The following is a 27,046-nucleotide window of genomic DNA, read 5'->3' as shown; positions in this document are numbered from 1 at the left end:
TGAAAAAAGGAGGTGTTCACACAAATATATTAATATTTTAGGCACAGTTGTCTATTAATCACCACCAGGTGTGTTTCCCAGAGGTAGATAAATTCAAATACTTATCCTTATTGGTATGTTCTGTGGCCTTTGGGTGGGGCTTTGTCCCTCAATCTTGTGTCTCCAGAGTGGAAGCATATAGAAAATGAAATAATAAACTGTTTCAGTGGATTCATCCACAACCACGTCAAGGAAGAAAATGCATGTGGTATTTATTTAATCTAAAGCTAGTAACCACTTTTCATCATACATAAACTTGCAGTAATCACATAAAGGTTTCTTTTTCACCAGACATATGCTTCATAATATGTAAATTAGATGTGTGAGCATACCTTTACTTACAATAGACAATATTAGAATGTGCCCATAAAGGTATCCCTTTTTATCTGTAAAGTAGTTCAGCATAGGGGCGTGCCCGTACTCACGCTGCATGTTGTTCCATTCACATCAAGGTTTCTTTTCCTCGCTGATCGATAACCAGATTGTAGTGATGATAAAAAGTGATTTTTGTTAACAATAAAAATATCTAGTTTTGCTGGATTCTGACGTATCGAAATACATTAAGAATTTATATATATATATATATATATATATATAGTAACCTATCTCCTGAAGCGAGGCACGCACTCCAAGGTGGAGATAATTGACTCCGGATAATCAAAACAGCCAAATGATGGTAATAGCTGAGACGTACCTCTTTATAGGAGAACTGAGACCAGTGATTAAAAAAAAAAGTCTGACGCAGAGCCTCCTTCCGACGCGTTTCGAGAGTTGTCCTCTCTTTTTCAAGGCATGCAGGCTCTGCTGGGCATGTCCTGATATCTATACCGGTATGTAGATCCAAAATGGAGGCACTTCCTGTTCCACCTCCGGACCAGAAGTTGCAGATTTAGCATGTTATTTTTCATCTTAAACCACTTTTATTAGTCCTTACAGTGTGGGTGATGTCCTTTTTCCATTCAAAATAGCCGATCAACCATGGTTATGCACAATAGGACGGTGGTATGTATTTCTTAGTGATTCTGTGACCACTTCCATTTTCAACAGGAAGTGGGGATCCTGGTTGTTAGCGTCCACCTTCTTGGTAGGGGCGATGAAATCTAAACTCGTGTAACTTCCACTCAGGACAAGAAGTGGGGATCCTTATACTTGTACTCGGTCATCTTGGTATGGGTATCGCATATCCTCTATTGTACAATTGTGACAAGTTAATTTTGTATTTTTCTCTATCGTCCTAGTGGATGCTGGGGTTCCTGAAAGGACCATGGGGAATAGCGGCTCCGCAGGAGACAGGGCACAAAAAGTAAAGCTTTAGGATCAGGTGGTGTGCACTGGCTCCTCCCCCTATGACCCTCCTCCAAGCCTCAGTTAGATTTTTGTGCCCGGCCGAGAAGGGTGCAATCTAGGTGGCTCTCCTAAAGAGCTGCTTAGAAAAGTTTAGCTTAGGTTTTTTATTTTACAGTGAGTCCTGCTGGCAACAGGATCACTGCAACGAGGGACTTAGGGGAGAAGAAGTGAACTCACCTGCGTGCAGGATGGATTGGCTTCTTTGGCTACTGGACATTAGCTCCAGAGGGACGATCACAGGTACAGCCTGGATGGTCACCGGAGCCTCGCCGCCGGCCCCCTTGCAGATGCTGAAACGAGAAGAGGTCCAGAATCGGCGGCAGAAGACTCCTCAGTCTTCTTAAGGTAGCGCACAGCACTGCAGCTGTGCGCCATTTCCTCTCAGCACACTTCACACGGCAGTCACTGAGGGTGCAGGGCGCTGGGAGGGGGGCGCCCTGGGAGGCAAATGAAAACCTTTTTTGGCTAAAAATACCTCACATATAGCCTCCGGGGGCTATATGGAGATATTTAACCCCTGCCAGAATCCATTAAAGAGCGGGAGACGAGCCCGCCGAAAAAGGGGCGGGGCCTATCTCCTCAGCACACAGCGCCATTTTCCCCTCACAGAAAGGCTGGAGGGAAGGCTCCCAGGCTCTCCCCTGCGCTGCACTACAGAAACAGGGTTAAAACAGAGAGGGGGGGCACTAATTTGGCGTTAGAAATATATAAAAGATGCTATAAGGGAAAACACTTATATAAGGTTGTCCCTATATAATTATAGCGTTTTTGGTGTGTGCTGGCAAACTCTCCCTCTGTCTCTCCAAAGGGCTAGTGGGTCCTGTCCTCTATCAGAGCATTCCCTGTGTGTGTGCTGTGTGTCGGTACGTGTGTGTCGACATGTATGAGGACGATGTTGGTGAGGAGGCGGAGCAATTGCCTGTAATGGTGATGTCACTCTCTAGGGAGTCGACACCGGAATGGATGGCTTATTTAGGGAATTACGTGATAATGTCAACACGCTGCAAGGTCGGTTGACGACATGAGACGGCCGACAAACAATTAGTACCGGTCCAGACGTCTCAGAAACACCGTCAGGGGTTTTAAAACGCCCGTTTACTTTAGTCGGTCGACACAGACACAGACACGGACACTGAATCCAGTGTCGACGGTGAATAAACAAACGTATTCCTTATTAGGGCCACACGTTAAGGGCAATGAAGGAGGTGTTACATATTTCTGATACTACAAGTACCACAAAAGAGGGTATTATGTGGGATGTGAAAAAAACTACCGTAGTTTTTCCTGAATCAGATAAATTAAATGAAGTGTGTGATGATGCGTGGGTTCCCCCCGATAGAAAATTATGGGCGGTATACCCTTTCCCGCCAGAAGTTAGGGCGCGTTGGGAAACACCCCTTAGGGTGGATAAGGCGCTCACACGCTTATCAAAACAAGTGGCGGTACCGTCTATAGATAGGGCCGTCCTCAAGGAGCCAGCTGACAGGAGGCTGGAAAATATCATAAAAAGTATATACACACATACTGGTGTTATACTGCGACCAGCGATCGCCTCAGCCTGGATGTGCAGAGCTGGGGTGGCTTGGTCGGATTCCCTGACTAAAAATATTGATACCCTTGACAAGGACAGTATTTTATTGACTATAGAGCATTTAAAGGATGCATTTTCTATATATGCGAGATGCACAGAGGGATATTTGCACTCTGGCATCAAGAGTAAGTGCGATGTCCATATCTGCCAGAAGATGTTTATGGACACGACAGTGGTCAGGTGATGCAGATTCCAAACGGCACAAAGGTGTATTGCCGTATAAAGGAAGAGGAGTTATTTGGGGTCGGTCCATCGGACCTGGTGGCCACGGCAACTGCTGGAAAATCCACCGTTTTTACCCTAAGTCACATCTCTGCAGAAAAAGACACCGTCTTTTCAGCCTCAGTCCTTTCGTCCCTATAAGAGTCATATCTGCCCAGGGATAGAGGAAAGAGAAGAAGACTGCAGCAGGCAGCCCATTCCCAGGAACAGAAGCGTTCCACCGCTTCTGCCAAGCTCTCAGCATGACGCTGGGACCGTACAGGACCCCTGGATCCTACATGTAGTATCCCAGGGGTACAGATTGGAATGTCGAGACGTTTCCCCTTCGCAGGCTCCTGAAGTCTGGTTTACCAAGGTCTCCCTCCGACAAGGAGGCAGTATGGGAAACAATTCACAAGCTGTATTCCCAGCAGGTGATAATCAAATTACCCCTCCTACAACAAGAAAAGGGGTATTATTCCACATTATATTGTGGTACTGAAGCCAGAAGGCTAGGTGAGACCTATTCTAAATCTAAAAAATTTGAACACTTACAAAGGTTCAAATCAAGATGGAGTCACTCAGAGCAGTGATAACGAACCAGGAAGAAGGGGACTATATAGTGTCCCGAGACATCAGGGATGCTTACCTCCATGTCCAAAATTTGCCCTTCTCACTAAGGGTACCTCAGGTTCCTGGTACAGAACTGTCACTATCAGTTTCAGACGCTGCCGTTTGGATTGTCCACGGCACCCCGGGTCTTTACCAAGGTAATGGCCGAAATGATGATTCTTCTTCGAAGAAAAGGCGTCTTAATTATCCCTTACTTGGACGATCTCCTGATAAGGGCAAAGTCCAGGGAACAGTTGGAGGTCGGAGTAGCACTATCTCGGATACTGCTACAACAGCACGGGTGGATTCTAAATATTCCAAAATCGCAGCTGATCCCGACGACAAGTCTGCTGTGCCTAGGGATGATTCTGGACACAATCCAGAAAAAGGTGTTTCTCCCGGAAGAGAAAGCCAGGGAGTTATCCGAGCTAGTCAGGAACCTCCTAAAATCAGTGCATCATTGCACAAGGGTCCTGGTAAAGATGGTGACTTCCTACGAAGCAATTCCATTCGGCAGATTTCACGCAAGAATTTTTCAGTGGGATCTGCTGGACAAATGGTCCGGATCGCATCTTCAGATGCATCAGCGGATAACCCTATATCCAAGGACAAGGGTGTCTCTCCTGTGGTGGTTACAGAGTGCTCATCTTCTAGAGGGCCGCAGATTCGGCATTCAGGATTGGATGCTGGTGACCACGGAGGCCAGCCCGAGAGGCTGGGGAGCAGTCACACAAGGAAAAAATTTCCAGGGAGTGTGATCAAGTCTGGAGACTTTTCTCCACATAAATATACTGGAGCTAAGGGTAAATTTATAATACTCTAAGCTTAGCAAGACCTCTGCTTCAAGGTCAGCCGGTATTGATCCAGTGGGAAAAACATCACGGCAGTCGCCCACGTAAATAGACAGGGCGGCACAAGAAGCAGGAGGGCAATGGCAAAAACTGCAAGGACTTTTCGCTGGGCGGAAAATCATGTGATAGCACTGTCAGCAGTGTTTCATTCCGGGAATGGAAACTGGGAAGCAGACTTCCTCAGCAGGCACGACCTCCACCCGGCAGAGTGGAAACTTCATCGGGAAGTTTTCCACATGATTGTAAACCGTTGGGAAATACCAAAGGTGGACATGATGGCGTCCCGTCTGAACAAAAAACGGGACAGGTATTGCGCCAGGTTAAGAGACCCTCAGGCAATAGCTGTGGACGTTCTGGTAACACCATGGATGTACCAGTCGGTGTATGTGTTCCATCCTCTGCTTCTCATACCTAAGGTACTGAGACTTATAAGACGTAGAGGAGTAAGAACTATACTCATGGCTCCGGATTGGCCAAGAAGGACTTGGTACCCGGAACTTCAAGAGATGCTCACAGAGGACTTATGGCCTCTGCCGCTAAGAAGGGACTTGTTTCAGCAAGTACCATGTCTGTTCCAAGACTTACCGCAGCTGCGTTTGACGGCACGGCGGTGGAACGCCGGATCCTAAGGGAAAAAGGCATTCCGGAAGAGGTCATTCCTACCCTGGTCAAAGCCAGAAAGGAGGTGACCGCACAACATTATCACCACATGTGGCAAAAATATGTTGCGTGGTGTGAGGCCAGAAAGGCCCCACGAAGAAATTTCAACTCGGTCGATTCCTGCATTTCCTGCAAACAGGAGTGTCTATGGGCCTCAAATTGGGGTCCATTAAGGTTCAAATTTCGGCCCTGTCGATTTTCTTCCAGAAAGAAGTGGCTTCAGTTCCTGAAGTCCAGAAGTTTGTCAAGGGAGTATTGCATATACAACCCCCTTTTGTGCCTCCAGTGGCACTGTGGGATCTCAACGTAGTTCTGGGATTCCTCAAATCACATTGGTTTAAAACCAGTCAAATCTGTGGATTTGAAGCATCTCACATGAAAAGTGACCATGCTCTTGGCCCTGGCCTGGACCAGGCGAGTGTCAAATTGGTGGTTTTTTTCTCAAAAAAGCCCATATCTGGTTGTCCATTTGGACAGGGCAGAGCTGCGGACTCGTCCCCAGTTCTCTCCCTAAGGTGGTGTCAGTGTTTCACCTGAACCAGCTTATTTTGGTGCCTTGCGCCTACTAGGGACTTGGAGGACTCCAGGTTGCTAGATGTTGTCAGGGCCCTGTAAATATAGGTTCCAGGACGGCTGGAGTCAGGAAAACTGACTTGCTGTTATCCTGTATGCACCCAACAAACTGGGTGCTCTTGCTTCTAAGCAGACTTTTGCTAGTTGGATGTGTAATACAATTCAGCTTGCACATTCTGTGGCAGGCCTGCCACAGCCAAAATATGTAAATGCCCATTCCACAAGGAAGGTGGGCTTATCTTGGGCGGCTGCCCGAGGGGTCTCGGCTTTACAACTTTGCCGAGCGGCTATTTAGTCAGGGGCAAACACGTTGGTAAAATCCTACAAATTTGATACCCTGGCTAAGGAGGACCTGGAGTTCTCTCATTAGGTGCTGCAGAGTCATCCGCACTCTCCCGCCCGTTTGGGAGCTTTGGTATTATCCCCATGGTCCTTTCAGGAACCCCAGCATCCACTAGGACGATAGAGAAAATAAGAATTTACTTACCGATAATTCTATTTCTCGGAGTCCGTAGTGGATGCTGGGCGCCCATCCCAAGTGCGGATTATCTGCAATACTTGTACATAGTTACAAAAATCGGGTTATTATTGTTGTGAGCCATCTTTTCAGAGGCTCCGCTGTTATCATACTGTTAACTGGGTTCAGATCACAGGTTGTACAGTGTGATTGGTGTGGCTGGTATGAGTCTTACCCAGGATTCATAAATCCTTCCTTATTGTGTACGCTCGTCCGGGCACAGTATCCTAACTGAGGCTTGGAGGAGGGTCATAGGGGGAGGAGCCAGTGCACACCAGGTAGTCCTAAAGCTTTACTTTTGTGCCCAGTCTCCTGCGGAGCCGCTATTCCCATGGTCCTTACGGAGTTCCCAGCATCCACTACGGACTACGAGAAATAGAATTATCGGTAAGTAAATTCTTATTTTTTATTGTTAATAAAATCACTTTTTATCATTACTACAATCTGGTTATCGATAAGCAAGGAAAAGAAACCTTGATGTGAAAGATACAACGCGCAGTGCGGGTACGCCCCTATACTGAACTACTTTTACAGATAAAAAGAGATACCTTTATGGGCACGTACTAATATTGTCTAGTGTAAGTAAAGGTATGCTCACACAGCTTCTGTACATATTATGAAGCATGTCTGGTGAAAAAGAAACCTTTATGTGATTACCGCACACATTATTTGTGTAAGTTTCGGTACGCTGAAAAGTGGTTACTAGCTTTAGATTAAATAAATACCACATGCATTTTCTTCCTTGACGTGATTGTCCACTGAAACTGTCTATTATTTCATTTTCTAAACGCTTCCACTCTGGAGAAACCAGACTGAGGGACAAAGACTCATCCAGAGACCACAGAACATACCAATAAAGATAATTATTTGAATTTATCTACCTCTGGGAAACACACCTGGTGCTTAATAGGCAACTGCGCCCCCATATACACCTCCTTCTTTGGGAGCATTTCCGCCTGTAAAGGGACAGCTTTGGGATGTCCTACAATCCTGGTGTCCACCTAGGCTGATTTTTTGGTTTTCCTGTAAAAATATTTTTTTTCTGAAGCTGTGGTTGACACTGGGCACCCATCCTTACACTCCCTTTTGTGAGGGGCCTTTTCTTCTCTCACTCAGTGTCCTAGTTCTCTTGACCGGGGCAGAGTGTGTGTGTGTGTGTGTGTGTGTGTGTGTGTGTGTGTGTGTGTGTGTGTGTGTGTCTCAGTCTCTTTCATTTTCTGCTCTCCTGTACCTGTTCTTGAGGCTTGTTAAGTTGCAAACTGACTTTCCCTCCCCTGAGCAGGCGAGGTATAGGGGAGGAGGAGCCACTGCTGCACTCTGAAGAAGGGTAACTCCTTGGTGCCCGCAGTGCTCCCTACACCATACCCGACAGTCCCAGTGTCCACGGCTTCAGAAAAAAGGAATTTACTGGTAAGCCAAAAATCCTGTTTTATGTACCATGATGTGATACTATGGATCTAGTGTGTAATACTATTTCCCTGTTTGCTCATCATTCTAGGGATAAAAACTGCAACGGTTGTTGGTGGAATGGCGCCACAGAAGCAGCAGAGGGTGTTAAACCGAAGGCCAGAAATTGTCATAGCAACCCCAGGACGCTTGTGGGAGATGATCAGAGAGAGGCACCCGCATCTGTCTAACTTTCGGAAGCTCAGGTGAGGCAACGTTCACTGGTAGCTAGGTCACAAATGGCCGCACATCTATAGAACAGGACTTATTTATGTTTTAGTTATCACTAGTGAGATTTCTGAGAGAGGACCTGTTTCTGAGGAGAGGTTATACAGTGCCACCACTCGGTTGCATGAGTGTATAATTGTCTTGGGTTTTGTTTTGTTTTTTGTTATTCTGCATCAGGCAAATTGTTGCAGCTGAGGCATCTTTTTACCTTCCCAACTGCACCCCAACATGTACCTTTCCATCTCGCCATTCACTCCTCGTTCATCTCTGACAGCTATGTGCGTTTGCTCTCTGCCTTCCCTGACCACCCCTCTACCAGTCTATAGATCAGAGGAAAACAGAAGGCACCTGCGCTGTGTTGCTAATAAGGGTAATTCCTACAACTTCGTAAAATATAAAGGATACGGTTTGTATAAAAAGGACGGTAGGTTAAATTGTATTAACTATATACTCAATTTAATCAAAGCAATATCTAAAAAGAGAGGATGTCTTTCAAATATAAAAGCATTTCAATAAAATAAATTCATAGGTCATGGCACATTCACTGATCCCCTCGGGAGAAGTATATCATACCCCAGGCTAGGATTCCCTCCGGAATTAAGTCCACACTTGTAGGTAGAAAGATTAGCAGATGAAAAGCTTGCACTTTGTGCTTAAAAGGGACTTAATGAATTCCATCATCTGCTAATCTTTCTACCTACAAGTGTGGACTTAATTCCGGAGGGAATCCTAGCCTGGGGTATGATATACTTCTCCCGAGGGGATCAGTGAATGTGCCATGACCTATGAATTTATTCTTTTTAGATATTGCTTTGATTAAATTGAGTATATATTTAATACAACTTAACCTACCGTCCTTTTTATACAAACCGTATCCTTTATATTTTATATTTTACCAAATTGGGGAATTACCCTTATTAGCAACAGAGCGCAGGTGCCTTTTGTTTTTCTCTGTATCTATACTCCTTTGGGGATATACCAACCCCAGCACCAGCGGCTATTGACAGCGCCCTCCATCAAATTCTTTTTTTATAGATCAGAGGGGTAGCTAGGAGTGGTGCACTCTGGTGGAGTCTTGTTACGGTGTAAAAGCAGCTGCCCGCTTTTGCAGACTCGTGCGGCAGCTGTTATATCGCAGTAAGGAGGAAAGGTCGGTGTAGGTGGACGTGTGGGCTGAGAGATGAGAATCTCACCACAGGGGGGGGGTAATGGTGCAGGGGCTGGCATTTTAGGAAAGAGGAATCTGGAATGGAAAAATAATTAGATTTGTCGTTTACCGTGACCATTTAGGGCCCAGTTATTAAATTATTATGAAATTATGTTATGTAAAAGTAAAAATAAGAATTTACTTACCGATAATTCTATTTCTCATAGTCCGTAGTGGATGCTGGGGACTCCGTAAGGACCATGGGGAATAGCGGCTCCGCAGGAGACTGGGCACATCTAAAGAAAGCTTTAGGACTATCTGGTGTGCACTGGCTCCTCCCCCTATGACCCTCCTCCAAGCCTCAGTTAGGATACTGTGCCCGGACGAGCGTACACAATAAGGAAGGATTTTGAATCCCGGGTAAGACTCATACCAGCCACACCAATCACACCGTATAACCTGTGATCTGAACCCAGTTAACGGCATGATAACAGAGGAGCCTCTGAAAGATGGCTCACAACAATAATAACCCGATTTTTGTAACAATAACTATGTACAAGTATTGCAGACAATCCGCACTTGGGATGGGCGCCCAGCATCCACTACGGACTATGAGAAATAGAATTATCGGTAAGTAAATTCTTATTTTCTCTAACGTCCTAAGTGGATGCTGGGGACTCCGTAAGGACCATGGGGATTATACCAAAGCTCCCAAACGGGCGGGAGAGTGCGGATGACTCTGCAGCACCAATGAGAGAACTCCAGGTCCTCCTCAGCCAGGATATCAATTTTGTAGAATTTTACAAACATATTTGCTCCTGACCAAGTAGCTGCTCGGCAAAGTTGTAAAGCCGAGACCCCTCGGGCAGCCGCCCAAGATGAGCCCACCTTCCTTGTGGAGTGGGCATTTACAGATTTTTGGCTGTGGCAGGCCTGCCACAGAATGTGCAAGCTGAATTGTACCACAAATCCAACGAGCAATAGTCTGCTTAGAAGCAGGAGCACCCAGCTTGTTGGGTGCATACAGGATAAACAGCGAGTCAGATTTCCTGACTCCAGCCCTCCTGGAACATATATTTTCAGGGCCCTGACAACGTCCAGCAACTTGAAGTCCTCCAAGACCCTAGTAGCCGCAGGCACCACAAATAGGCTGGTTCAGGTGAAACGCTGAAAACCACCTTAGGGAGAAACTGAGGACGAGTCCTCAATTCCGCCCTGTCCGAATGGAACATCAGATAAGGGCTTTTTCAGGATAAAGCCGCCAATTCTGACACGCGCCTGGCCCAGGCCAGGGCCAACAGCATGACCACTTTCCATGTGAGATATTTTAACTCCACAGATTTAAGTGGTTCAAACCAATGTGACTTTTGGAACCCAAAACTACATTGAGATCCCAAAGTGCCACTGGAGGCACAAAAGGAGGCTGTATATGCAGTACCCCTTTTACAAACGTCTGAACTTCAGGGACTGAAGCTAGTTCTTTTTGGAAGAAAATTGACAGGGCCGAAATTTGAACCTTAATGGACCCCAATTTCAGGCCCATAGACACTCCTGTTTGCAGGAAATGTAGGAATCGACCCAGTTGAATTTCCACCGTCGGGCCTTACTGGCCTCGCACCACGCAACATATTTTCGCCAATTGCGGTGATAATGTTTTTGCGGTTACATCCTTCCTGGCTTTGATCAGGATAGGGATGACTTCATCCGGAATGCCTTTTTTCCTTCAGGATCCGGCGTTCAACCGCCATGCCGTCAAACGCAGCCGCGGTAAGTCTTGGAACAGACAGGATCCTTGCTGGAGCAGGTCCCTTCTTAGAGGTAGAGGCCACGGATCCTCCGTGAGCATCTCTTGAAGTTCCGGTTACCAAATCCTTCTTGGCCAATCCGGAGCCACGAATATAGTGCTTACTCCTCTCCATCTTATCAATCTCAGTACCTTGGGTATGAGAGGCAGAGGAGGGAACACATACCCTGACTGGTACACCCACAGTGTTACCAGAGCGTCTACAGCTATTGCCTGAGGGTCCCTTGACCTGGCGCAATACCTGTCGAGTTTTTCCCAACGGTTTATAATCATGTGGAAGACTTCTGGGTGAAGTCCCCACTCTCCCGGGTGGAGGTCGTGCTGAGGAAGTCTGCTTCCCAGTTGTCCACTCCCGGAATGAATACTGCTGACAGTGCTATCACATGATTTTCCGCCCAGCGAAGAATCCTTGCAGCTTCTGCCATTGCCCTCCTGCTTCTTGTGCCACCCTGTCTGTTTACGTGGGTGACTGCCGTGATGTTGTCCGACTGGATCAACACCGGCTGACCTTGAAGCAGAGGTCTTGCTAAGCTTAGAGCATTGTAAATGTCCCTTAGCTTCAGGATATTTATGTGAAGTGATGTCTCCAGGCTTGACCATAAGTCCTGGATATTCCTTCCCTGTGTGACTGCTCCCCAGCCTCGCAGGCTGGCATCCGTGGTTACCAGGACCCAGTCCTGAATGCCGAATCTGCGGCCCTCTAGAAGATGAGCACTCTGCAACCACCACAGGAGGGACACCCTTGTCCTTGGTGACAGGGTTATCCGCTGATGCATCTGAAGATGCGACCCGGACCATTTGTTCAGCGGGTCCCACTGGAAAGTTCTTGCGTGGAATCTGCCGAATGGGATTGCTTCGTAGGAAGCCACCATTTTACCCAGAACCCTTGTGCATTGATGCACTGAGACTTGGCTCGGTTTTAGGAGGTTCCTGACTAGCTCGGATAACTCCCTGGCTTTCTCCTCCGGGAGAAACACCTTTTTCTGGACTGTGTCCAGGATCATCCCTAGGAACAGAAGACAAGTCGTCGGAACCAGCTGCGATTTTGGAATATTGAGAATCCAACCGTGCTGCAGCAACACTACCTGAGATAGTGCTACACCGACCTCCAACTGTTCCCTGGATCTTACCCTTATCAGGGAATTGTCCAAGTAAGGGATAACTAAAATTCCCTTCCTTTGAAGGAATATCATCATTTCGGCCATTACCTTGGTAAAGACCCGGGGTGCCGTGGACCATCCATACGGCAGCGTCTGAACTGATAGTGACAGTTCTGTACCATAAACCTGAGGTACCCTTGGTGAGAAGGGTAAATTTTGACATGTAAGCATCCTTGATGTCCCGAGACATCATGTAGTCCCCTTCTTCCAGGTTCGCAATCACTGCTCTGAGTGACTCAATCTTGAATTTGAACCTCTGTATGTAAGTGTTCAAAGATTTTAGATTTAGAATCGGTCTCACCGAGCCGTCCGGCTTCGGTACCACAACAGTGTGGAATAATACCCCGTTCCCTGTTGCAGGAGGGGTATCTTGATTATCACCTGCTGGGAATACAGCTTGTGAATGGCTTCCAAAACTGTCTCCCTGTCAGAAGGAGACATCGGTAAAGCCGACTTTAGGAAACGGCGAGGGGGAGACGTCTCGAATTCTAATTTGTACTCCTGAGATATCCCTTGAAGGATCCAGGGGTCTACTTGCGAGTGAGCCCACTGCGCGCTGAAATTCATTGAGACGGGCCCCCCACCGTGCCTGATTCTGCTTGTAAAGCCCCAGCGTATACTGAGGGCTTGGCAGAGGCGGGAGAGGGTTTCTGTTCCTGGGAACTGGCTGATTTCTGCAGCCTTTTTCCTCTCCCTCTGTCACGGGGCAGAAATGAGGAACCTTTTGCCCGCTTATCCACGAAAAGACTGCGCCTGATAATACGGCGTCTTCTCATGTTGAGAGGCGACCTGGGGTACAAACGTGGATTTCCCAGCTGTTGCCGTGGCCACCAGGTCTGAAAGACCGACCCCAAATAACTCCTCCCCTTAATAAGGCAATAGTTCCAAATGCCGTTTGGAATACGCATCACCTGACCACTGACGTGTCCATAACCCTCTACTGGTAGAAATGGACAACGCACTTAGACTTGATGCCAGTCGGCAAATTTTCCGCTGTGCATCACGCATATATAGAAATGCATCTTTTAAATGCTCTATAGGCAAAAATATACTGACCCTATCTAGGGTATCAATATTTTCAGTCAGGGAATCCGACCAAGCCACCCCAGCACTGCACATCCAGGCTGAGGCGATTGCTGGTCGCAGTATAACACCAGTATGTGTGTAAATACATTTAGGATACCCTCCTGCTTTCTATCAGCAGGATCCTTAAGGGCGGCCATCTCAGGAGAGGATAGAGCCTTTACAAGCGTGTGAGCGCTTTATCCACCCTAGGGGGTGTTTCCCAACGCACCCTAACCTCTGGCGGGAAAGGATATACTGCCAATAACATTTTAGAAATTATCAGTTGTTATCGGGGGAAACCCACGCATCATCACACACCTCATGTAATTTCTCAGATTCAGGAAAACTACAGGTAGTTTTTCCTCACCGAACATAATACCCCTTTTTGGTGGTACTCGTATTATCAGAAATGTGTAAAAACATTTTTCATTGCCTCAATCATGTAACGTGTGGCCCTACTGGAAGTCACATTTGTCTCTTCACCGTCGACACTGTAGTCAGTATCCGTGTCGGCGTCTATATCTGCCATCTGAGGTAACGGGCGCTTTAGAGCCCCTGCCGGCCTATGAGACGTCTGGACAGGCACAAGCTGAGTAGCCGGCTGTCTCATGTCAACCACTGTCTTTTATACAGAGCTGACACTGTCACGTAATTTCTTCCAACAGTTCATCCACTCAGGTGTCGACCCCCTAGGGGGTGACATCACTATTACAGGCAATCTGCTCCGTCTCCACATCATTTTTCTCCTCATACATGTCGACACAAAAGTACCGACATACAGCACACACACAGGGAATGCTCTGATAGAGGACAGGACCCCACTAGCCCTTTGGGGAGACAGAGGGAGAGTTTGCCAGCACACACCAGAGCGCTATATATATGCAGGGATAACCTTATATAAGTGTTTTTCCCCTTATAGCTGCTGTATAGTTAATACTGCGCCTAATTTGTGCCCCCCTCTCTTTTTTAACCCTTTCTGTAGTGTAGTGACTGCAGGGGAGAGCCAGGGAGCTTCCCTCCAACGGAGCTGTGAGGGAAAATGGCGCCAGTGTGCTGAGGAGATAGGCTCCGCCCCCTTATCGGCGGCCTTATCTCCCGTTTTTTTATGTATTTTGGCAGGGGTTAAATGCATCCATATAGCCCAGGAGCTATATGTGATGCATTTTTTGCCATCCAAGGTGTTTATTATTGCGTCTCAGGGCGCCCCCCCCAGCGCCCTGCACCCTCAGTGACCGGAGTGTGAAGTGTGCTGAGAGCAATGGCGCACAGCTGCAGTGCTGTGCGCTACCTTGTTGAAGACAGGACGTCTTCTGCCGCCGATTTTCCGGACCTCTTCTGCCTTCTGGCTCTGTAAGGGGGCCGGCGGCGCGGCTCTGGGACCCATCCAAGCTGGGCCTGTGATCGTCCCTCTGGAGCTAATGTCCAGTAGCCTAAGAAGCCCAATCCACTCTGCACGCAGGTGAGTTCGCTTCTTCTCCCCTTAGTCCCTCGATGCAGTGAGCCTGTTGCCAGCAGGTCTCACTGAAAATAAAAAACCTAAACTAAAACTTTCACTAAGAAGCTCAGGAGAGCCACCTAGTGTGCACCCTTCTCGTTCGGGCACAGAGATCTAACTGAGGCTTGGAGGAGGGTCATAGGGGGAGGAGCCAGTGCACACCAGATAGTCCTAAAGCTTTCTTTAGATGTGCCCAGTCTCCTGCGGAGCCGCTATTCCCCATGGTCCTTACGGAGTCCCCAGCATCCACTTAGGACGTTAGAGAAAAGGCAGTTACGAGCTGATTGGTTGGACTTTATCTCCATCCACTATCTCTCCATCCAAGTCTTGGTAAATAGACCCCATAGCTTCTCCAAATTATTCTACTGAGCAGATTAAGGTTTAAATGTTCATTCTACTCTTACATGACTAAAATTTTGGTATCTCTGCCTTCATGGAATAGGTGTCTAGTTATTGATGAAGCGGACAGGATGGTGGAGAAGGGGCACTATGCTGAGCTGACGCAGTTACTGGAGATGCTCAATGACACCTATTATAACCCCAAAAGACAGACCTTTGTGTTCTCTGCCACCCTGACTCTTATCCACCAGGCTCCCGTCCGGCTGCTACAGAAGAAGACCTTCAAGAAAATGGACAAGGAAGGCAAGCTGGGAAACCTCATGGATAAGATTGGCTTGAAAGGGAAGCCCAAAGTGATCGACCTGACCAGGAAACAGGCCACTGTGGAGACACTTACCGAGACCAGAATCCATTGCACCACTGACGAGAAGGACTTCTACCTGTACTACTTTCTGCTCCAGTACTCTGGAAGGACTATGGTATTTGCTAACAGCATCGACTGCATTAAGAGACTGACCTCCCTCCTCACCATCCTGGGCTGTAACCCGCTCCCTCTGCACGCTAACATGCACCAAAAACAGAGATTAAAAAACCTGGAGCGGTTTGCTGACCGAGAGAGGTAAAGTTGCTGTTTCTTTGCTGGTGGGGAAATCAGATAGAAGATAAAGCTTCCGAGCTCCTTCAGCAGGTTGTCACATCCACCCCGCCTCTCATGCCATTCCCCATAGACCAATTTCAGTCTGGTTTTTGTTCTTTGTACTCCACTTAAACTTCCCTTGCCATAGTCTCCAATAAAAATTTTACTGCTAAATCTAAGGATCATCACTCTGCTCTTGTCCTCCTCCACCACTCACTACAGCCTTTGACACCGTTGGCCGCTCTCCTCCTGCAATCCCCCACTCAGTCAGCCTCCACCTCCCCTCCTCTCCCCCGTTCTACTGGTCTCTGCCAAGGATCTGGCTCCTTCTCCCTCTATACTTCCAACAAAGCACTCATCAGCTCCTTGCTTACATTGCCCGTTGTTCGCTATTTACTTCTTCCCTTGACCTCCCTCCCCCCCCATGTGTCCTTTCCCACATATAACTATCCGTCAGCCACCTTTTCTTCACTTCCTTAATCTTAATGTCCCTAAAACTAAACTCAGTATGTACCCTCCAAGGTCCTCTTTTCTCCCCTGTTTCCTCAGTATGCTGCCTGGGTGTCTTCTTTGACTCTGCCCTCTTTCATTTCTCATGTTCAGTCCCTCTCTAAATACTACCAATTTCACCTCTAATCTTTCCATGATCAGGTCTTTTCCCAGCCTGACCCACTGCAATCCATCCTCAACACTGCTGCCCTCATCCTCTTCCTCTCCCAGCTCAACCTTTGCTGCCCCCTCTGTCAGTTACTCCCTTTCTCCTGGTGCTATACGGAATCTAGTTCAAACTCTTATCACTGAACTTCAAAGCCATCAATTCCAACACACACCACATGCACCCACTTGACTCTACCAGAGACCATCTCCTGTATTCTGATCTCCACTTCCCACTCCTTATTTAGGATGTATTCCATGCTGCTCCCAACCTGTGGAATGCCCTACCACTACAGATGTAGCCATGTTCAGCTTTGCTGCGATGCAGCATTGCTGCTTGGCACGCCAGGCTCTAGCAATCGCTCCATGAGTACGCGTGCGCATGTCCTATTCTTGGGCACACTAGCCTCCCAGACCATAAATTTCATCTTTACCATTCTTCCTCCGCCTCCTCTCTCCCTAGCTCTGTTTCTATCTACCACTTGTTTCGACCCCTATTACTATGTAAGTACTCATGGGCAGGGCCCTCTCTCTTATGGTCTTCTGTGGTCTCTTTCGTGTAATTGGTGGGTTTATATTATGTAACTATGCTAATGCGTCATTTTGCAAAGTAGTCTGTAACTGTATTTTATGCTACTAGTTACCATCGTCAGAATGACGGAACAACATAACGGTAATGTCGGCATCGGCAGCTGTGCGCACCCGAACGGAGCAACAATTGAATTGCTCTGTCGGGAGCCATCTAGTGGCCACTGGCATGCAAAACACTTGAATTCCTTCCGTAGAGTTGAGAAAGCAGCATTAGCCTTTTAAAATAGAAGATCATTTTATTGTATGCTATTCCCTATGTACAGTGCTGGGGAACCTTTGTGGCACCATGTGAATGAGAGATAATAAAGGCTCTCTCGTTTAAAATTCAATAATATCAAACAATATTAAAAGGAGGGACCTAGAAGAAGAGGGGGTGACACTTTAGAAGAATTATAAAATACCAACATCCTGAAAGAGACTCTCTATCCGCAGTGTCCAGTATCCCCCATTGTTTGAGAGATGAAAGTAATTAACTTCTGTAGAACTGTATGGCGGTCTTCCTTTCTTTGGAAGTCTAAATGTTTTTCGGGCTTTTTTTCTTTTTATAAAAATGCTGCTTGTTGTATATTGGCTTTTATTCCCACCACAAAATGTGCACAATGGGGTTAATTCAGACCTGATCGCTCGCTAGCTGTTTTTTGCAGTCCTGCGTTCGCATAGTCACCGGGGAGTGTATTTTACCTGTGCAAGTGTGCGATCGCATGTGCAGCCGAGCGGTACAGTTTCTGAGTTGCCCAGGATTTACTCGGACGCTGCGATCACTTCAGCCTGTCCGGGGCCGGAATTGACGTCAGACACCCGCCCTGCAATCACTTGGACACGCCTGCGTTTTTCCAACCACTCCCTGAAAACTGTCAGTTGCCACCCACAAACTCCTTCTTCCTGTCAATCTCCTTGCAATCGGCTGTGCGAATGGATTCTGGTAAAATCCATTGCACAGCAATGATCCGCTTTGTACCCGTGCAACGCACCTGCGCATTGCAGTGCATATGCTTGCGCAATTCTGACCTGACCTGATCGCAGCGCTGCAAAAAAACACTAGCGAGCGATCCGGTCTGAATTACCCCCAATATTCCCCCAAACAAACAGGGAGTTGGCCATTTTTTTTGTTTATAGAACTATAGCAGGCTCTGGCGTGATGGCAGTGTAGTGGAAAGTACATGGGCGAGAGAAGGTGTCCGGTTGATCGATCCACAGTAAAAAGATCATTCTATATGTTGACCACAAATGACCGACAGGTAAAAGGTATGCGGTGCTTAAGGTCAACAGAATCAAAAGGTCAACGTGATAAATGTTTGGGGTTTTTATTTTTTTTCAAATTTGTCATAATTTATCATCCATGTGGACTGCGATTGGCAATGGGCATCTTGCCCGAAGCAAGCCTGCCAGGGTACAGGTTTCACTAATGTGGCTCATATATGGTGAAAAGTGTCAACCATTTTCACATTAACCTTTTGACCCTGTCATCAATGTCTACCTTTTCCATGTGTACCATTTGCATGTCGACCATATGGCGTCGACCTATTGACTGTCTAACTTTTTGCTGTAGATCTGTTGAACCACACCTGAGAAGGTTGGGGTATGGAAGATGAGTGGATGGTGCAGAACAAAAGCAGTTTTTAGAGGAGGAAAGGAGACAAGTATTTAAGGGAAGGTCTATTAATATACAGGGTGAGGTAGCTGAATAGTGTAACAGGTAAGTATCGGTGGAGTGTTGTTGTGAGTGCAGGTGTCGGTGGACGTACCTGGATTCTTCACCCGGATACACCTCCTGAACCGGATCTCACTGCGGGAACCCTAGGCAGAGGGACGAGGAACCCCCACCCCAGATGACCCAACACAATAGTCACCACACGTTAGGACAGTGACAAAGGCCCTCATTCCAAGTTGATCGCTCGCTAGCTGCTTTTAGCAGCAGTGCACACGCTATGCCGCCGCCCTCTGGGAGTGTATCTTAGCTTAGCAGAATTGCGAACGAAAGATTAGCAGTTCTGCTATTAAATCTTTCCCTGCAGTTTCTGAGTAGCTCCAGACCTACTCCTAGATTGCGATCACCTCAGTCCGTTTAGTTCCTGGTTTGACGTCACAAACACGCCCTGCGTTCGGCCAGCCACTCCCCCATTTCTCCAGCCACTCCTGCGTTTTAGCCTGACACAACTGCGTTTTTTAGCACACTCCCGGAAAACGCTCAGGTACCGCCCAGAAACACCCACTTCCTGTCAATCACTCACCGATCAGCAGAGCGACTGAAAAGCGTCGCTCTGACCTGTGTAAAATTGCTTAGTTTGCTATGAAATTACTTTGCGCGTGCGCACTGCGGCCCATGCGCATGCGCAGAAATGCCGATTTTAGCCTAATCGCTGTGCTGCGACAAAACGGCAGCGAGCAATCAACTCGGAATGACCACCAAAGATTTATTACTCAGGATCAGAATGGTCACAGCTGTGGAATTAATTTAGATAAGAGGCAAAGCAATTCATAACATAAAGCAAGTAATACAAACTTGAACATACAGTAGAATTGCAAATATCAGCATGAAATTTCCTTGCACAGGTGTAAGACCGCAATATACCGTTCACTTTTACACTAAGATATTAATCACGTGAAGTGACTCAAAACATCCTATGGGTAGCAGTTCAACCCTTCTCAAGAAGCAGGTCTAACCAATGCCTATTCATAGTTAAAAGTTCAAGTTCAGAAGCAGTAGGAATATACTAAATTTCAGAAGCGTAAAAGATGTGTCCACAATACAGTTCAGTGTCGCATGAAAGGTGCAGATAGATTGCAGGCAAGGTATAATAAAGCTGACGGATACAAGCTGTGGAGTGTCTAAATTACACAAGGGGGCGCTCTTATCTGTCACCCTGTTCACTAAGGCAGTTTAGAGTTACTTTTGCTACCTGGCGCCTGCCTTTCCTGAGGTAAATTATATCCAAAAAGGGCCGTGCTGGTCATTAAATGGACTCTCCTGTTGAAAGGTACAATATTTAATACTGTCCAGTACTCTTAATGGCTGTGTCCGCCAAGTAAAAGGAAGAGTCTCTCTCTCTCTCTCTCTCTCTCTCTCTCTCTCTCTCTCTCTCTCTCTCTCTCTCTCTCTCTCTCTCTCTCTCTCTCTCATATATCTGACCCCTGTTCAGCTGTGGATGCAGAGCTGGGTGACTCTGGGTTTCTAACTGAGGGCATTAGCTGGAGTGTCTGTGCGTTAGAGGTAGGTACCTGCTATCAGCGGCCTCACCCATTCCTCTCTATCACCTGAGACCTTTCCCGGCAGCTTCTCTCAGTACTTGGCAGGCTGGTGTCACTGCAGCGGCTGGCAGCTCTCCTCAGCGTGTCTCCTCAGCAGCGGCTCCGCTCTCCTCAGCGTGTCTCCTCAGCAGCGGCTCCGCTCTTCACAGCGGTCTCCTCTCACACACACTGGTGCGAACCCCGCCTCCTCTTTTTCCCGCTCAGCCACAGCCAATAAAAACTCCATCAGCCTTCTCACTCCCTCCTCCATTATAAGTAAGTCCAAGGGTCCTGGTGCCCGTCCGCTCACTGGCCCTGCTGGCATCTCCCAGGCAACAGCAGAAGGGAGTGTTAACCTCTTCAGCATTAACAGGATGGGTAGTAATTAAAGCTCAGCAAGGAGAAAATTAGGGAACCTTACTCATGTCTTATCCAGTCCGACAGTTGCCTGCAATGCATACCGTTTGTAGTACAAATTAAGGGGCTCCAGTTCAGAGTGTCACAGTAGCAGCCTTGTTGAAGGTGTATACATGGTAAACTGAAATCTCTGCTTTTGATGTTACCACAGCTGTATCCTCCTCACCACCGACGTTGCAGCTCGAGGTTTGGACATACCCAACATCCAGCATGTTCTCCATTACCAGGTACAGATGGCGTTTCCTCTGATGTATAGTAGGATCTACCTTTACTAGCATGGAAACATGTATTTTTTTCTTTAAACATTGTCCATGTGAAAGTAAGGGGGTGAGATTGTACTTTTGTCTGGGTGCTGGTTGCCAGGGAATGAGGGGGCATGACCAGACCCATAGCGGAACAGTAATGCGCACTGAGCTAGCCCTGCTCTCCAAAGTAACATCATGACATCACAAAGAGGGGACTGGGTCGCTGGGACCAAAAAGCTGAGCTCCTGGCGCATCCAAAGGATGCCCCGTGCTGCTTTCTGGCAGGTCTGCTGGGTGTCATTCCAGGCATCTTGCAATCCCCATAATGGTGCCACAATGCCGCGTCAGTGGCACCAGTTGTCCAGTTACGGCTTTGGGTATGACTACTATATTCAGAGAACAACATAAAAGACAGTGGGCAGTTGGGTGCTGTAACTTCAGAATATTAAGCATTTGTTAATAGGGGGGATGGTTCTTGATTGTAAATGTATTCTTTGGAGACATCCCCTTCTTTAACGCTTGATTTATGAGCACTAAGTCCTATATTGTGACTAATATCAAGCATGCTACGTCTCTTACAAGGGTTTGTCACCAGGTCCTTTCATGTTACACCTTGCATTTCTATAAAGTGCTGTATCTCATTGGCTTTAGATAAAGTATTTCATAATCCAGCATGCAAGCTATACTCGCTGGGACCACACAGCTCCCTTCATCAGACGCTCCTGCCCTTGTGTGCTGCAAAGTCAGCATGAACACAAGCTGAACTGGCACACTGAGCAAATAAACCTCAGTATATAAATCGCATGTGGTAACAGCTGTACATTAATAGCTAGTGAACTTTACAGGACTGAACTGTTCCCACCCCCTAATGGCTCTGCAGTACCCACAATGCAAGCCTTTCCTGTCTGTACGGAACGGTTTGTCAATTTGTTCTCCTGCCGCAATCAGACTCGGTTACCTTGCCACCAATAAATCTCTTCTATTAAATGCAAAGAAAAAAGCTGACTGAAACAGGGTTCCGCGTGTAACAGCGTCCTGCAGAATGCCTCATTATTTCAAGATGATTGATTTAATCCTGTGATAAGGGACTGATTGTCACCCTCTTACCCTAGGATTGTTCACAACGGATGGAAGATCTTATTTCTTCTAACCCTTTCCAATAAACCTATTGATCATTAACAAACATTAGTCATACACTGTGTCTCGTTTTGGGCATTGTGCCCTGTTGGCGGGTGTGGTTTACTAGATATACAGTAATTAGTAGAACGACTGCCATATGGTCGACATGCGTTAATTCAACATGGAAAAAGTAGACCATAGAATAGGTAGACACAAAAAAAGTATTTTTAGGTGTCATTTTCTATGTTTCACCATACGTGACCACTAATATTACAAGCATATACTATCACGGGCTCGCCACACTTTGGGCAAGGTGCCTCGTTGAGCCTGGCTTAGGTTACTATTCCCAATCGTAGTCCACGTGGATGGTAAAATCAAGCAAAAGTTGAAAAGTGTGTGCAAACCCTTCAAAAAACTTGTTGACCATTGTCCTGCCGACCTTTTGACCCTCTTGATCTAATGCATATAGGGGGTAATTCCAAGTTGATTGCAGCAGGAACTTTTTTAGCAGTTGGGCAAAACCATGTGCACTGCAGGGGAGGCAGATATAACACGTGCAGAGAGAGAGTTAGATTTGGGTGTGGTGAGTTCAATCTGCAATCTAAATTGCAGTGTAAAAATAAAGCAGCCAGTATTTACCCTGCACAGAAACAAAATTACCCACCCAAATCTTACTCTCTCTACACATGTTATGTCTGCCCCCCCCTGCAGTGCACATGGTTTTGCCCAACTGCTAAAATTTTGCTGTGATCAACTTGGAATTACCCCCATAGACAATATGGTGTCGATCTATTGACTATCATCTGGATACCCCTGGTTGGCATAATCATTTTCCAGTTAGCCTGTTTTTATAAAATGGCTTGTGGCAATGTATACCATTCTTGTCTGTGTCGCACATATTCATTGGTTGTCAAACTCATTCTGATATTTTCTTACACAGTCAAAAAGTGAAATGCCTCCTTGTATATTGTAAAAGTATATTTAGTGTATGACTGTAGCATGTTACCTGCATCATCATCAGAATGTGCTCCCAGCATCTGGCCACGCCACCAGTTGACTGATTCTCCAAAAAGAACAATTTTTTAATTTCTCACAATCCGGAGGAGCTGTAACCCATAGCAATTAATGCAGTGCGGCAGGATGTAACCAGTGTCACATATATGATGCAATACATCCCACTGCCTGCATGAATTGCTGTACACTGACCATGCAGCTAACATCTGGCTGCTGCAGCTTGCAGCACATTGGTTCTATAGACATTAATAAATATTCTCCTGACACAGGTCCCCAGAACGTCTGAAACCTATGTCCACCGCAGCGGCAGGACAGCGCGAGCCTCTACCGATGGCCTCAGCTTGCTTCTAATTGGACCAGATGACATCATGAATTATAAGAAAATCTGCAGGACCCTGGAGAAGAACGAGGAGCTGCCGATTTTCCCGGTGGAGCCGAAGTGCATGACTGGCATTAAGGTATAGACCTCGGAATGTTCCCCTAGGCCTGAGGAGACGGGGACTGTACTCCGTATCCAGTAGTACATATTCTGCACCGTTGTCCTTGCGTTAGCCGGTGTGCCGTGTAGTGCTCTGTGTGTTTCTTATCATGTTTGTTTACCATATGTCATCAGGAACGCGTCAATCTGGCCAGAGCGATTGAGAAGATGGAATATTTCAACAGTAAAGCAAAGCAGCAGAATTCCTGGATCCAGCAGGCCGCTGAGGCCCTTGAAATGGATTTGGACGATGATGATTTAATAGGTAAAAATGTCCGCCGTTGTATACTTAAAGAGTAGTGTTATATACAGAACTGTATACAGAAAACGGGGAGGGGGTGTGAAATATAGGGGGTGGTGAAATATATATAGTGTGTGTGTGTGTGTGTGTGTGTGTGTGTGTGTATATATATATATTTCTCTATCGTCCTAGTGGATGCTGGGGTTCCTGAAAGGACCATGGGGAATAGCGGCTCCGCAGGAGACAGGGCACAAAAAGTAAAGCTTTTCCAGATCAGGTGGTGTGCACTGGCTCCTCCCCCTATGACCCTCCTCCAGACTCCAGTTAGATTTTTGTGCCCGGTCGAGAAGGGTGCAATTCTAGGTGGCTCTCATAAAGAGCTGCTTAGAGAAAGTTTAGCTTAGGTTTTTTATTTTACAGTGATTCCTGCTGGCAACAGGATCACTGCAACGAGGGACAGAGGGGAGAAGAAGTGAACTCACCTGCGTGCAGGATGGATTGGCTTCTTGGCTACTGGACATCAGCTCCAGAGGGACGATCACAGGTACAGCCTGGATGGTCACCGGAGCCGCGCCGCCGGCCCCCTTGCAGATGCTGAAATAAGAAGAGGTCCAGAATCGGCGGCTGAAGACTCCTGCAGTCTTCTAAAGGTAGCGCACAGCACTGCAGCTGTGCGCCATTTTCCTCTCAGCACACTTCACACGCAGTCACTGAGGGTGCAGGGCGCTGGGGGGGGCGCCCTGGGAGGCAAATGAAAACCTATTAAAAGGCTAAAAATACCTCACATATAGCCCCCAGAGGCTATATGGAGATATTTAACCCCTGCCTGTATTCACAAAATAGCGGGAGACGAGCCCGCCGAAAAAGGGGCGGGGCCTATCTCCTCAGCACACGGCGCCATTTCCTCTCACAGTTCCGCTGGTCAGGACGGCTCCCAGGTCTCTCCCCTGCACTGCACTACAGAAACAGGGTAAAACAGAGAGGGGGGGCAAATTTAATGGCAATATCTTGATATATATAAAGCAGCTATAAGGGAGCACTTATTATAAGGCTATCCCTGTCATATATAGCGCTTTTTGGTGTGTGCTGGCAGACTCTCCCTCTGTCTCCCCAAAGGGCTAGTGGGTCCTGTCTTCGTTTAGAGCATTCCCTGTGTGTCTGCTGTGTGTCGGTACGTGTGTGTCGACATGTATGAGGACGATATTGGTGTGGAGGCGGAGCAATTGCCAAATATGGGGATGTCACCTCCTAGGGGGTCGACACCAGAATGGATGCCTTTATTTGTGGAATTACGGGATACCGTCAACTCGCTTAAGCAGTCGTTTGACGACATGAGGCGGCCGGACAATCAATTAGTGCCTGTCCAGGCGCCTCAAACACCGTCAGGGGCTGTAAAACGCCCTTTGCCTCAGTCGGTCGACACAGACCCAGACACAGGCACTGATTCCAGTGGTGACGGTGACCAATCAACCGTATTTTCCAGTAGGGCCACACGTTATATGATTTTGGCAATGAAGGAGGCGTTACATTTAGCTGATACTACAGGTACCACTAAACAGGGTATTATGTGGGGTGTGAAAAAACTACCTATAGTTTTTCCTGAATCAGAAGAATTAAATGACGTGTGTGATGAAGCGTGGGTTGCCCCTGATAAAAAGCTGATAATTTCAAAGAAATTATTGGCATTATACCCTTTCCCGCCAGAGGTTAGGGAGCGCTGGGAAACACCTCCTAGGGTGGACAAGGCGCTAACACGCTTATCAAAACAAGTGGCGTTACCTTCTCCTGAGACGGCCGCACTTAAAGATCCATCAGATAGGAGGATGGAAAATATCCAAAAAAGTATATACACACATGCAGGTGTTATACTACGACCAGCTATAGCGTCTGCCTGGATGTGCAGTGCTGGGGTAGTTTGGTCAGAGTCCCTGATTGAAAATATTGATACCCTGGACAGGGACAATATTTTACTGTCGTTAGAACAAATAAAGGATGCATTTCTTTATATGCGTGATGCACAGAGGGATATCTGCACACTGGCATCACGGGTAAGTGCTATGTCCATTTCGGCCAGAAGAGCTTTATGGACGCGACAGTGGACAGGCGATGCGGATTCAAAACGGCATATGGAAGTTTTGCCGTATAAAGGGGAGGAGTTATTTGGAGTCGGTCTATCAGATTTGGTGGCCACGGCTACAGCCGGGAAATCCACCTTTCTACCTCAAGTCACTCCCCAACAGAAAAAGGCACCGACTTTTCAACCGCAGCCCTTTCGTTCCTTTAAAAATAAGAGAGCAAAGGGCTATTCATATCTGCCACGAGGCAGAGGTCGAGGGAAGAAACAGCAACAGGCAGCTCCTTCCCAGGAACAGAAGCCCTCCCCGGCTTCTACAAAAGCCTCAGCATGACGCTGGGGCTTCTCAAGCGGACTCGGGGACGGTGGGAGGTCGTCTCAAAAATTACAGCGCGCAGTGGGCTCACTCGCAGGTAGATCCCTGGATCCTGCAGATAATATCTCAGGGGTACAGGTTGGAATTAGAGACAGATCCACCTCGCCGTTTCCTGAAGTCTGCTTTACCAACGTCCCCTTCCGAAAGGGAGACGGGTTTTGGAAGCCATTCACAAGCTGTACTCTCAGCAGGTGATAGTCAAGGTACCTCTTCTACAACAAGGGAAGGGGTATTATTCCACTCTATTTGTGGTACCGAAGCCGGATGGCTCGGTAAGGCCTATTCTAAATCTGAAGTCCTTGAACCTGTACATAAAGAAGTTCAAGTTCAAGATGGAGTCACTCAGAGCAGTGATAGCGAACCTGGAAGAAGGGGACTTTATGGTATCCTTGGACATCAAGGATGCGTATCTCCACGTTCCAATTTACCCCTCACACCAGGGGTACCTCAGGTTCGTTGTACAAAACTGTCACTATCAGTTTCAGACGCTGCCGTTTGGTTTGTCCACGGCACCTCGGATCTTTACAAAGGTAATGGCCGAGATGATGATTCTTCTTCGAAGAAAAGGCGTATTAATTATCCCATACTTGGACGATCTCCTAATAAGGGCAAGGTCCAGAGAACAGCTAGAGATGGGATTAGCAATATCTCAAGAGGTGCTAAAGCAGCACGGATGGATTCTGAATATTCCAAAATCCCAATTAATGCCGACAACTCGTCTGCTGTTCCTAGGGATGATTCTGGACACGGTTCAGAAAAAGGTTTTTCTTCCCGAGGAAAAAGCCAAGGAGTTATCCGACCTGGTCAGGAATCTCCTAAAACCAGGAAAGGTGTCTGTACATCAATGCACAAGAGTCCTGGGAAAAATGGTGGCTTCTTACGAAGCAATTCCATTCG

The 27,046-nt window shown here is 47.1% G+C and overlaps 2 protein-coding genes across 3 annotated transcripts in view; one reads left to right on the top strand and one right to left on the bottom strand.

Annotated features, from left to right (window-relative positions):
* PPP4R4 (protein phosphatase 4 regulatory subunit 4) overlaps nucleotides 1-20,312 on the bottom strand; it is a 468,463-nt gene extending 448,151 nt beyond the window's left edge. The window contains exon 1 of the mRNA XM_063947591.1: nucleotides 20,177-20,312. The gene's annotated coding sequence lies outside the window, so the exon portion shown is untranslated. The remainder of the gene's footprint in view (nucleotides 1-20,176) is intronic.
* Nucleotides 1-27,046, top strand: part of DDX24 (DEAD-box helicase 24) — a 62,498-nt gene that overhangs the window by 24,807 nt on the left and 10,645 nt on the right. For both annotated transcript variants that reach the window (XM_063947593.1, XM_063947594.1), the window contains exons 4-8: nucleotides 7,890-8,043; nucleotides 15,179-15,694; nucleotides 20,754-20,829; nucleotides 23,250-23,438; nucleotides 23,594-23,723. In XM_063947593.1, the coding sequence (XP_063803663.1) occupies nucleotides 7,890-8,043; nucleotides 15,179-15,694; nucleotides 20,754-20,829; nucleotides 23,250-23,438; nucleotides 23,594-23,723 (1,065 nt within the window). The remainder of the gene's footprint in view (nucleotides 1-7,889; nucleotides 8,044-15,178; nucleotides 15,695-20,753; nucleotides 20,830-23,249; nucleotides 23,439-23,593; nucleotides 23,724-27,046) is intronic.

This window comes from Pseudophryne corroboree, chromosome 12 (assembly GCF_028390025.1).
Source record: "Pseudophryne corroboree isolate aPseCor3 chromosome 12, aPseCor3.hap2, whole genome shotgun sequence".
NCBI lineage: Eukaryota > Metazoa > Chordata > Amphibia > Anura > Myobatrachidae > Pseudophryne > Pseudophryne corroboree.
Note: the sequence above shows the minus strand (reverse complement) of the source record. Positions and strands in the feature narration are given on the sequence as shown.